Source organism: Nansenia antarctica (genome assembly GCF_963989245.1).
Source record: "Nansenia antarctica genome assembly, chromosome: 8".
Taxonomy (NCBI): domain Eukaryota; kingdom Metazoa; phylum Chordata; class Actinopteri; order Argentiniformes; family Microstomatidae; genus Nansenia; species Nansenia antarctica.
Window position 1 is genome coordinate 49936627 of NC_137678.1, and position 12500 is coordinate 49949126.

At 41.4% G+C, this 12500-nt stretch overlaps 1 protein-coding gene across 1 annotated transcript in view; it reads right to left on the reverse strand.

Moving 5' to 3' along the window:
- LOC308163510 (putative RNA-binding protein 46) overlaps window positions 1-1268 on the reverse strand; it is a gene marked incomplete at both ends in the record, with an annotated part of 15908 nt that extends 14640 nt beyond the window's left edge. The window contains one exon of the mRNA XM_080537687.1: window positions 1136-1268. Coding sequence (XP_080393813.1) covers window positions 1136-1268 — 133 coding nt within the window. The remainder of the gene's footprint in view (window positions 1-1135) is intronic.
- Between the last annotated feature and the right edge of the window lie 11232 nt (window positions 1269-12500).

Sequence of the window (12500 nt, forward strand, 5' to 3'; positions counted from 1 at the left end):
AATGGGAAGACTGATAAACACTGTATCGTGTTAGAGATGGTCAAGGTGTCAAAAAAAAGGGGTTACTGTCACTTCAGGTTAAAGGTCACAGGAAGATAGGCCATCTTGAAATGAACATGTGGGGACAGTGAAGGGGTCTGATTACTTTGCGAAGGCAGCGTATGTCTCAGCTACAATACAGACGTGTACGTTAGGTAAAGGGGTTACAGGTATAGAACAGGTATACTGTATGTGTTGCTGTTAAAGTGGTGTTCTCAATGTTAGCTGTTTGCTTAGCCAGGCTACTTTCAGTGTTGTTAAAGGATTTAGTATTTACCAAGCTCCACATATTAACATATTAATTAAATTCAAGATATTAACGTTATCCCATCCTGCCCCCTTCAGTGCCTCTAGGTTGTTGTTTTTTTGCATTTTAGTTTTTTCATACTGCTGTTATTTTTCACATAACCATAATGGGCATCCCAGTGGGTTTTGGAGGTGGAGGGGGGAGGGGGAGGGCTACCAGTAGATGACTGTCATGATAAATCACCACCATGACAGCTTAGTGAAGAATTTGAAACACACCCAACACAACAAGCATGCGCACGCACACACACACACTCTCACTCTCACTCTCTCTCACACACACACACACACACACACACACACACACACACACACACACACACAGACACAGACACAGACACAGACACAGACACACACACACACACACACTCTCACTCTCACTCTCTCACACACACACACACACACACACACAGACACAGACACAGACACACACACACACACACACACACTCTCGCACACGCACACACACACACACACACACACAGACACAGACATACACACACACACACACACACTCTCCTCTCGCACACGCACACACACACACACACAGACACAGACACACACAGACACAGACACACACACACACACACACAGACACACACACACACACACACAGACACACACACAGACACAGACACAGACACACACACACACTCTCACTCTCACTCTCTCTCTCACACACACACACACACACACACACACACACACAGACACAGACACACACACAGACACACACACACACACACACACACACACACACACACACACACACACACACACACACACACACCTGGAGGAGGTCCACCGAACTTCCTCTGTCCGTTCTCCTGGACCATGTCGTAGCCGGTCTTGTCCATCAGGTCCAGCAGCGCGTCGTGGGTCGAGCATCTCTCCATCATCTCATCACCGCTGTCCCCGTCCATCACTACCTTTACTCCCTAACTACCGACGGGAATGACCGGAGGAATAGTTTTCAGCGGTGTGTTAAACATTCACGTTCATGTCGACGTTTAGATATTAGCTACCTAACTAGCTACTACCGGCTACAGGCATGTCCACACAGTCCACTCACAAAGCGAACGGTTCATGTGGTTAGCTTAGCAATATCTGATTGACCTGCTTATCGACATGGTTTATACTACTAGTCATGTGATTACCGTGTTAAACTACAGTAGGTTAAAACTGTTCTAATAGTTATAACATAAGTAGTTACCGTGTTAAACTACAGTGTATGTGATTACGTACACTAGCTTATAACAGTTATAACATAACTAGCTAGGCAGATGGCTAGGGTTATGTGGTTACCTTGTTAATAACTACAGTAGCTTAATATAACTGTTAATAACTCGTCATTATAACACAACTAGCTAGCTAGGTCGCTAGCGTCATCTCCGGTGCTCCGGCGGGAATATGCGACACGACCTGGCTTTCTGACTAAAACTATCTCTGGATGAACCTCACGAACAGCTATCTACTTACCACAGTTAGGTTAACTCTTATGTGATCTGTTATATATATTAACTCTATATAATACGTACTTTAAAAGACAACAGTTGTCTAATTTGAGCAGAAACTTACGTTGAGCAGAAGACAGACGTCAAACTCACGTCAGTCGCCGAGTGCTCGAGACGTCCTGGACGCGATTCAGCCAATCAGCGTGTGTTTGGAGTCAAAAAGGCGGGACAATTACTTTCAAACAATAATAATAATAATACGGTAATAACCTTTATTTGTCTAGCACTTTTCCTGCAAACGTTGCAGCTATGCAACGTATACAGTTATTCAGTTATGAATAATGACCAACAATCAATCAATAAATATCTATTCACACACAGAAAACCTTGACAAATGCTTTATTTTATTCACATAAATCCATAATTTCATGCCAACATTATACATCTTAAACAGTACGTGGTAATTAATATGCCTATAATGTAGGCTTACACATTGCGTAGTAGCTTAGTTAAGTGAAATAAATTGAAGACATTACATTCTGCAGTGACGCATGACGCAGTGACGCGGTAACGCGAGTGGACGGAGGAGCAGAGGTGCGGGAGGTTTGAAGAGTTGTTTTGCTTGTTGTTTATTTTGTCCTAAACCATGGGTCCTAAGAAGGCACTGACAACCGAAGAAGGCGATGAAATCAAGAAGTCACTGGATTTCTTGACAGAGGAGATTTCCACTGTCAAACTGCAGCAGAAAGCCATCTTGGACCTGGTGGAGGAGGTGAAGGCTCTCCGCCTCCAGAACGCTGAGAAAGACCAGCGTCTGTCTGGGGCACCTGGAGAACAGAGTGCATGCGGATCTGGAGCAGGACACCAGGATGAACGATGTGATTGTGACTGGGATCCGCATCAAACCCCGGTCATACGCTCGGGCGGTGACCGCTGACAACGGGGGGGAGCCCGGTGAGCAGGATGTCAGCTCCGCGGAGCAACAGGTAGCTGCCTTCCTCCAGTCCAAGGGGATTGTAGTGAACTGCGACAACATCGAGGCATCATGCCACCCTCTGCCCCGGAGAAACGACGGCGACAATCCGGCAATCATCATTATGAGATTCACCAACAGAAAATACAAAACTGCACTGCTAAAACAAGGAAGGAAACTGAAAGGAACAAACGTCTTCATAAACGAACATCTGACAAAACGAAACGGCGACATCGCCAGAAAAGCACGCTACCTGAGAAAACAGGGTAACATTCAAAATACCTGGACCACAAACTGCAAAATCTTCATTAAACTAAACGGAACGCCGGAGCAAGCCAACATATTGGTCATCAGAAGCATCGAGGAACTGGACAATTACTAACGATCATCATAAACCGGACTGTAAGGTAATTCACAACACACAACCATGACACTGCCTGACTTAACTCATTCATCTACATCTGGAGACACTAGTGACATAACTCAATGTATTACTGATCATGGGGAACTGGAACTGAGAACATTTCAATACACGGACCATAATTTACTAGACTTGGAAAATGATATAGATCCGGAGAATAATTTCTTCTACAACATCAACGACAACTGCAGCTACTACACAGATGAACAGTACGACCAGACCATTAAAACGGACAGCAAATTATCAATAACCCATTTCAATAGCAGAAGCCTGTATGCCAACTTTAATTACATCAAGGAATATTTAAATAAATTCACAAAACCATTCAAAATAATTGCCATCTCGGAAACATGGATCAATGCTGATAAATGAATGGATTTTGAACTGGATGGGTATGAAGTTAACTGTATAAATAGAAAGAATAAGAGTGGAGGAGGAGTGGCTTTGTATGTGGACAATAACTTGAATTACAAGGTGGTAGAAAGTATGACAACTGTGATTGACAACTTATTAGAATGCATAGCAATTGAAATATGTAAAGAAAAAAAAAGTAATAATTAGCTGTATATATAGAGCACCAGGCTCTAGTGTTGAAGCATTTAACGACTGGATAGAAAAAATGTTTTCAAAAAGTTATCTTCATCTGTGGTGATTTCAACATTGATCTGCTAAATCCAAACAAGCACAAAATGACGGATGAATTTATTAATACAATGCACAGTATGAGTTTATATCCAAAAATCACCAGACCCAGCAGAATCACACCCCATTGTGCCACTTTAATCGATAACATATTCACCAATGACATTGAAAACAATACAGTGAGCGGTCTATTAATCAACGATATTAGTGACCACCTACCAGTTTTTACAGTCTAGGACTGCAATTACAAGAGAAATCAGCCAGATGAAAACCTAAAATACAGACGAGTGAGGACAGAGGAAACCATGAATGCATTAAAGAATGACTTACTAGCACAGCATTGGGAAATTGTATATAAAGAAAATGATACTGACAATGCATATGAATCATTTTTAAGAATATTCACTTCATTATATGAGAAAAACTGTCCATTAAAACAATATAGCAGAAAACAAAAATACACAGACCGACCATGGATCATAAAGGGACTACAAAATGCCTGTAAAAAGAAAAACACACTTTATAGAGAATTCATAAAACAAAGAACTAAAGAGACAGAAAATAAATATAAAAAATATAAAAATAAGTTAACAAATATTATAAGGGTATGTAGGAAGGAATATTATAGCAAAATATTGAATATTAACAAAAACAATATTAATAGGAAGAAGGGCTTTGACAGTTGTTGTTTTCACAGATTATTTGTTTATTTACATTATCTGTTTTCTATTGTTGGTCAATATGTAAATATGTAAATACATTTGATTTAATTAAAAAAAATATATATATTAATATTGAAGTCAACTGCAGATTATTAATTATTAATCTCTGATTATTGGAGAAGGGGTAGGATTAAATAAGCTTATGCTTCTTCCTACTCCTTTTCGGAGATGTTAAGTAAATAGTGTTTTTTGTTTTGTATTGTTTTTTCTTGTTTTTGTTTTGTTTTGTTTTTTCTTGTTTTTGTTTTGTCTTTTGTTATAACTATTTCTTTCTACACATGTTCGAAATAAAGCTTTCATTCATTCATTCATTCATTCATTCCAACAGACACCGGGCCACGGCCACAACGCAGGCGAGGTCGCCGGGGAGGCGTACGTGAACGCCTCCGTCGGCGAAACAACAAACCTGCCGTCAATAATCCTCAGCAATGTGCGGTCCCTGCTGCCTAAAATGGACGAGCTACGTGTCAACATGAAGGGCTGCTTTGAATACCGAGAGGCGAATCTCTTGGTTCTGACCGAGGCGTGGCTCCACCAGGGAATCCCAGACTCGCTGATCAACCTGGATGACTACTCGTCCCGCTGCAGCTGGGAAAGGACACGGCGGGGGGCTGTGTGTGTACGTGAGTGACCGGTGGAGCAGCCAATGCACAGTGAGAGACACCGTATGCACTCCAGACGTCGAGCTGCTTTGTCTGTCCCTGAGACCCCACTATCTACCACGGGAGTTCGGTAACATCATCATAACCGCCGTCTATGTACCACCCAGCGGACATGCAGGCAGAGCAGCCGCCCGTGTTGCGGAATGTGCCCATGAACAGCTGCAGCGCACACCGGGAGCGCCGATCTTCTTCCTGGGTGATGTAAACCACTGCAAGTTAGAGACTAGCTACCTGGCTTTGAACAATATGTGAAATGTAATACCCGTAATGACAAGATCCTAGATAAATGCTATGGAAATGTAAAAAATGCATATGTAGCCAAATCAAAACCTCCCCTCTCAAACTCAGATCACAACATTGTACATTTAATCCCTTCGTACAAATCTGTCTTTAAATCAAGCAAACCTGAATGTAAAACGGTCAATGTGTGGTCGCATGATGCTACTGAGACACTTAAGGGTAGCTTTCTGTGCACAGACTGGTCCATATTCCACGCACTAGAGCTGGATGAGGCCACTTTTACCATAACAGACTATATAAGATTCTGTGTTGACAATGTTGTCCCAAAGAAGGAAATAGTAGTTTATCCTAATAACAAACCATATATCACAAAATAAATCAAAGATTGCATAAATAGGAAAAAACAAGCATTCAGAAATAAGGACAGGGCAGGACTGTCAGTGGTCCAGAAAGAACTAAAACAACTGCTTGTTAGTGCAAGGAAAAAACACAGGGACACAATGGAACAAAGTTTTTTGATTTCCAACTCTAAAAAACTATGGGACACAATGAAATCAGTGACCAACATGAACCCAACAAAAAGACAGATCATGACCCTAGACGAACAACAAAAAGAAAACGAGCTGAATGACTTCTACCTGAGGTTTGACACACGGAACTCTCAGGAGTGTGACCGTGTGTTGCAGACCCTGCCAGAGACTGATGCCAACTGCTGGTTGGAGGTAAATCCTACCAGCATTCAACGTCACTTTAGCAGGGTGTCTACCAACAGGTCCACAGGTCCAGACGGTCTATCAGCTTCTCTTCTCAAAAACTGTGCAGAAGAACTAACAACAGCATGGTGTCCGCTATTTGAAAAGTCCCTGAATACCGAAGTTCCAGCTCTGTGGAGGAAGTCAATTATAATCCCTGTGCCGAAAAAACCTCGTGCCATGGAGAATAATGACTTCCGCCCCATTGCTCTAACTTCCATTGTGATTAAATGTTTTGAACGATATGTACTGTCTCTGCTTAGAAAACACATTGACCCACTGCTAGATGTTTTTCAATTTGCCTATAAACAGAACCGTAGCACGGAGGATGCTATTCTCTATATCACACATTCTGTATCCAAGCACCTCGAGAACAAAAAGGCCTATGCCCGAATTATGTTTGTTGACTTTAGTTCCGCCTTTAATACGGTACAACCCCACGAGGTGGAGGAGGCTCCAAAACAAGAAATAACAAGTGTTATAACAGTTACAACAGTGTTATAACAGTTACAACATTGTTACAACAGAGTTACAACAGTGTTATAACAGTGCCACATGTTCAACTCTCCAAAAACATCAGACGAAAAAAACTCACACACCTGGTTAGCACAGGTACGCTCAGCGTTGCCATGGTGACCCGAGACGAAAATAAAAGTCAGTTGTACTGTTTTTTTGTTTTTAAATTGCAACGGTCAACAAAATGATATACTTTAACAGTGGATGTTTATATGGACATGTTTTTTTCTTTTACACACACATCCCACACACTTTTGACATAAACAAATCTAAATTAAATTCAAAGTTCTTTCTTTAAATTAAAGATTAACCTGGGAGGGAAGGCAATACGAGTGATTACTACGTTGTTTAAATGTATCAATATTGAAGATGTCTGTAATAAATATAGTAATATCAATAGTATAATATATTATGCGTCAGAGGCTATGTTAGGTGGTCTTTATATCGACTGTTTCTTGATTCGAGTCTGATGCTGTTCAGAATCCACAGCTGCAGTACAGACACGCTATGACAGTTCATACAGCTGCAGTACAGACACACTATGACAGTTCATACTGCTGCAGTACAGACACACTATGACAGTTCATACAGCTGCAGTACAGACACACTATGACAGTTCATACAGCTGCAGTACAGACACACTATGACAGTTCATACAGCTGCAGTACAGACACACTATGACAGTTCATACAGCTGCAGTACAGACACACTATGACAGTTCATACTGCTGCAGTACAGACACACTATGACAGTTCATACAGCTGCAGTACAGACACACTATGACAGTTCATACAGCTGCAGTACAGACACACTATGACAGTTCATACAGCTGCAGTACAGACACACTATGACAGTTCATACAGCTGCAGTACAGACACACTATGACAGTTCATACAGCTGCAGTACAGACACACTATGACAGTTCATACAGCTGCAGTACAGACACACTATGACAGTTCATACAGCTGCAGTACAGACACACTATGACAGTTCATACAGCTGCAGTACAGACACGCTATGACAGTTCATACAGCTGCAGTACAGACACACTATGACAGTTCATACAGCTGCAGTACAGACACACTATGACAGTTCATACAGCTGCAGTACAGACACACTATGACAGTTCATACAGCTGCAGTACAGACACACTATGACAGTTCATACAGCTGCAGTACAGACACACTATGACAGTTCATACAGCTGCAGTACAGACACACTATGACAGTTCATACAGCTGCAGTACAGACACACTATGACAGTTCATACTGCTGCAGTGCAGACACACTATGACAGTTCATACAGCTGCAGTACAGACACACTATGACAGTTCATACAGCTGCAGTACAGACACACTATGACAGTTCATACTGCTGCAGTACAGACACACTATGACAGTTCATACAGCTGCAGTACAGACACACTATGACAGTTCATACAGCTGCAGTACAGACACACTATGACAGTTCATACTGCTGCAGTACAGACACACTATGACAGTTCATACAGCTGCAGTACAGACACACTATGACAGTTCATACAGCTGCAGTACAGACACACTATGACAGTTCATACTGCTGCAGTACAGACACACTATGACAGTTCATACAGCTGCAGTACAGACACACTATGACAGTTCATACAGCTGCAGTACAGACACACTATGACAGTTCATACTGCTGCAGTACAGACACACTATGACAGTTCATACAGCTGCAGTACAGACACACTATGACAGTTCATACAGCTGCAGTACAGACACACTATGACAGTTCATAAATTACAAACTGCAGGATGTAAATACAACTGGAGACAGGTGTCAGCGTGGGAGATAATTAACGGTTAATTCCAGTTTAGTAGACATTGGGCCGGATTAGAACATCATTACCGTCGGTTACCAACTGCTCAGATTAAGTTTTGCTAGCGGTCGTAACGTGACATCTGGTAAACACACGCCGTTCAAACAGTGTTACTTTCAACCACATGCTGTAGAAAACATTCAATTGTGTAATTTATGTGTTAATTTCAAGTACAGTCAAATTAAAACAGTTCAAGTTTCATTGTTCCCCTAGACTGGGATCCATTAAGTGTTTTTTTTTTTTTTTTTTTTTTTAAGTTTGAATTTCTTTATTAGGATTAAACCCCTTGAGATGCATCATCTCGTTTTCGAGGGGGTCCTAACATAAATGACAAACATTACATTACAACAGAAGCAGACAGGTAACAGTACAGTTTACAATACAACACACAGACAATAGACAACAAACAACAAAAAACACGAAAACACACACAAATAAAAATTAAAAAACATTTCAACCACAGAACAGCTAGTAAACAGAGGGAGATTGGATCTAGAATACAAAGAATGAATACACATTATGTGATATAAGAAATGTCATAAAGGAATCAAGTAACGTAAGTAACAGCTTCAATGAAAACAAGAACATTGCAACTCAAAGTGGGAGGATAGGGCGTTTTTAAACCTACCTAAAGATGAAATTGATCTAATGTCTGGAGGCAGGTTATTCCAGTCTACTGGGCCTTTGAACATAAAAGCTCTTTTCCCTACTGTTTTCTTTGCATGGGGGACAGAAAAGTAAAGCTGCGAGGAGTGCCTAAATTGATAATTTGAAATAAAAGGAACAAGATACTGTTTTAAATAATAAGGATAGTTTAAATAAATACATTTAAATAGAATTTGAAGCCAGTGAATTTGTCGTCTAATATTTATGGATGGTAATTTGAGTGCTTGATACATTGTACAGTGGTGAGTATGAAAGGGACAGCCAAGGACAAATCTGCACATTCTATTGTAAGCAGTGTTGAGAGGAGCCAGGTCAGATTTTGAAGCAGTTTGGTATACCACATCACAGTAGTCCAGAATTGGGAATATAAGTTGGGTTACCAGTTTTTTTCGGACACTGTGTAAAGCAGTTCCGAGAGCGATATAGGACACTGATTCCAAAGTTAACTTTACGTAACACATGCTCAATATGAAGTTTAAATGAAAAATTGGTGTCCAGCCATAGACCGAGATATTTAATATTGTCAACTTGATGAAGGGGAGTACCATCTTTACAGGTTATTACACAGGAGCCGGGTTTAGACTACTAAGTAGCTTTTTTTCTTTGTCAGAGGTCTTATCCAGCCAATTTTTATTAAAATCACCCAATAGTACTATTTCATTTCTAGAAGAGGCAGTTAAAGGAGTCAGCAGGTGAAGAGGGAGGTCTATATATGCTACCAATAGTTACATATTTATTTACATGGAGAATAACCTTAACGAAAACACATTCAAAATGAAGAGGCTCGATTGTAGGTATAATTAACTCAGATACGAGGTCAGAGGAAACATAAATTGTGACACCTCCTACCCTGGAACACCTATCCGACCTATATAAAACATAATTTGAGAGATTCATTTCATTATTTAAGATGTTACTATTCAGCCATGTTTCGGAGAGTGTGATGACATTAGGCTTGTGTAGAACAACCCATGCACGAAGTAAATCAATTTTGGGCAGAAGACTCCTAATATTCAAATGGATTATTTTTAATCCTTTAACATCATCCAGTTTGGTTGGGCCAACTAACAAAGATACTGTCACTAATAAGACATAGGTTCAGAAGTATTAAGATCAAGAAGAAAATAATGTGGTTGTAAGAGTTAAAGAGTACAATGACATCACACACACAGCACACATACATACAGAAAATGACATCACACACACAGCACACATACATACAGAAAATGACATCACACACACAGCACACATACAGAAACACAAAGAACACAAAAAAACAGACCCATCAAGAACGACCCATCAACCCCGGGCACAGTAACCCAGAGCATTCCAGTGAGTAAACAGAACTGTTGGTGAAAGTCACCTATTAAACTCAAGGCTCAGTCTGCCTTAATAGAAAAAAAATAAGAAGAGAGAACATAGCTCAAACAAGAGTATTTAATATGTTATAAGCAGTGTTAAACACCGACCACTTGGGGCAGTAGAGAGTAGGTGCACTTGTGAGGCTCTAACAAGTCAAATAAGAAATATAACAGGCTCGATAGTATAGTGATGAAACAGTCAGATTAGCACAGGCAAAGTGTAAATAAACAAGAATAACTCAGAGAGCTCATACCTGTTGCATCACCAACTATAAACAAAAATAGAGTAGTCAAACTTCACCCGTATTAGAGGCATCGCAGTCGCGTCTCAGTAGGTTTTCATTGACTCCGGAGACGTTGGCGCTGACATGAAGGTGTCTTCAGCAAGTCGGTGACAGCTGAAACGCTGTTGTTTCCCTTCAACAGTAACACACAACGTGCAGGGATACCTAAAAAAAGTATTTAATATTGAGATCGCGCAGTCTGCGTTTGACTGGATCAAAGCACCGGCGTTTCTTCATCAGCTCAGCACTGAAGTCAGGATAGATGGAGATGCGTGATCCGTTGTGTTCCAGTTTATTCTTCTCCCTGGCAAGGCGTAGGATTTTCACCTTGTCCTGGAAGTTCAGCATCTTGACCAGGATTGCCCTGGGTTTGTCACTGCCGCTCTGACGAACAGTGGGCGAACGGTGTGCCCTCTCAATGATCGGCGGAGTGGAGAAATTCTCTTGATCCAGGAGTTGCGGGATCAATCGGGACATGAAACCGATCATATCCCCACTTTCTGCGGACTCCTGGACTCCAATGAAACGGAGATTGGAGCGTCGGCTCCGGTTCTCCAGGTCGTCGACCTTGTCTATCAGGTAGGAGTTGACTTTCTCGAGTTGTTGAATCCGAGTAACTGCATCGATAACATTTTCCTCATTGGCCCCGACGCGCTGCTCCAACAGTTCAACTTGCTCTCCCAAAGTTGTCAGGGAGTTCTCTATCTTGAGAAGACTACTTTGAATGGGGTCAACTTTTGAATTAAAGTGCGCCAGCATGGCCGTCTTAGACTGTTGAATGGCATCCCACAAAGTTTGTAGTGAGATCTGGGCATTATCCATTGTAGCAGAGGCAACAAACTCAACTAGGCAACAAAATCAAATAGGCGGCAAACATAAAAATAGACTTAAGTCATAAATGAACGGATCAGAATAAAGGAGCTACTATATTAGTAGTAGGCAGACTTGAGCTCGAGACGCGTTCACTCACGATGCGGCCATCTTGTGGCTGGTAAAAAAATAAAAATAAACAAAAAGACATTGCCTGGATGGCTGCTCATGGTTGTCTCCCCATAGGGAATTCTTGCATAGGCTGCACATAGCAAAAACTGAGAGCTGCCCCCACGGATGCACGGACACAGAACACATTAACCACCTGTTCTGTGAGTGCTCTGTTGTTACGGTCTCCTCCCTCCACTGCTGTCTTGTTCTGATTGTGTTGCAGGATGGCAGTGGGGAGAGGAGGCCTGATTGGCTGATGTAGCACACCTGTGCCTATATAGGTTGACTTGTGCATTGGGGATCAGTCCCTCTCTCTCTCCATACAGGTTATCCTTTTTTCCACTCTTTTGTTAGTGGCAACGTTTTGTTCCTTTGTTTACACCTTACAACATTCCACATTACAGATCACTCACCCACACCCTATGTCTCCCTATTTTGTCACTTTCTCTGAGCCGGGTTAGTGACAAATGGGGGCTCGGCCGTGGATTTAGTTGTTGTAGGACCTTTTGTTGTAGTTTTGGTTAGAGCTCTTTTGTTTCACTGTTTGATAGTTTCAGTGATTTGGGTTGGTTGATTTTTGGTTGGTTCTTTGTTAAATTGGTTAGTTCGTTGGTTCGTTGTT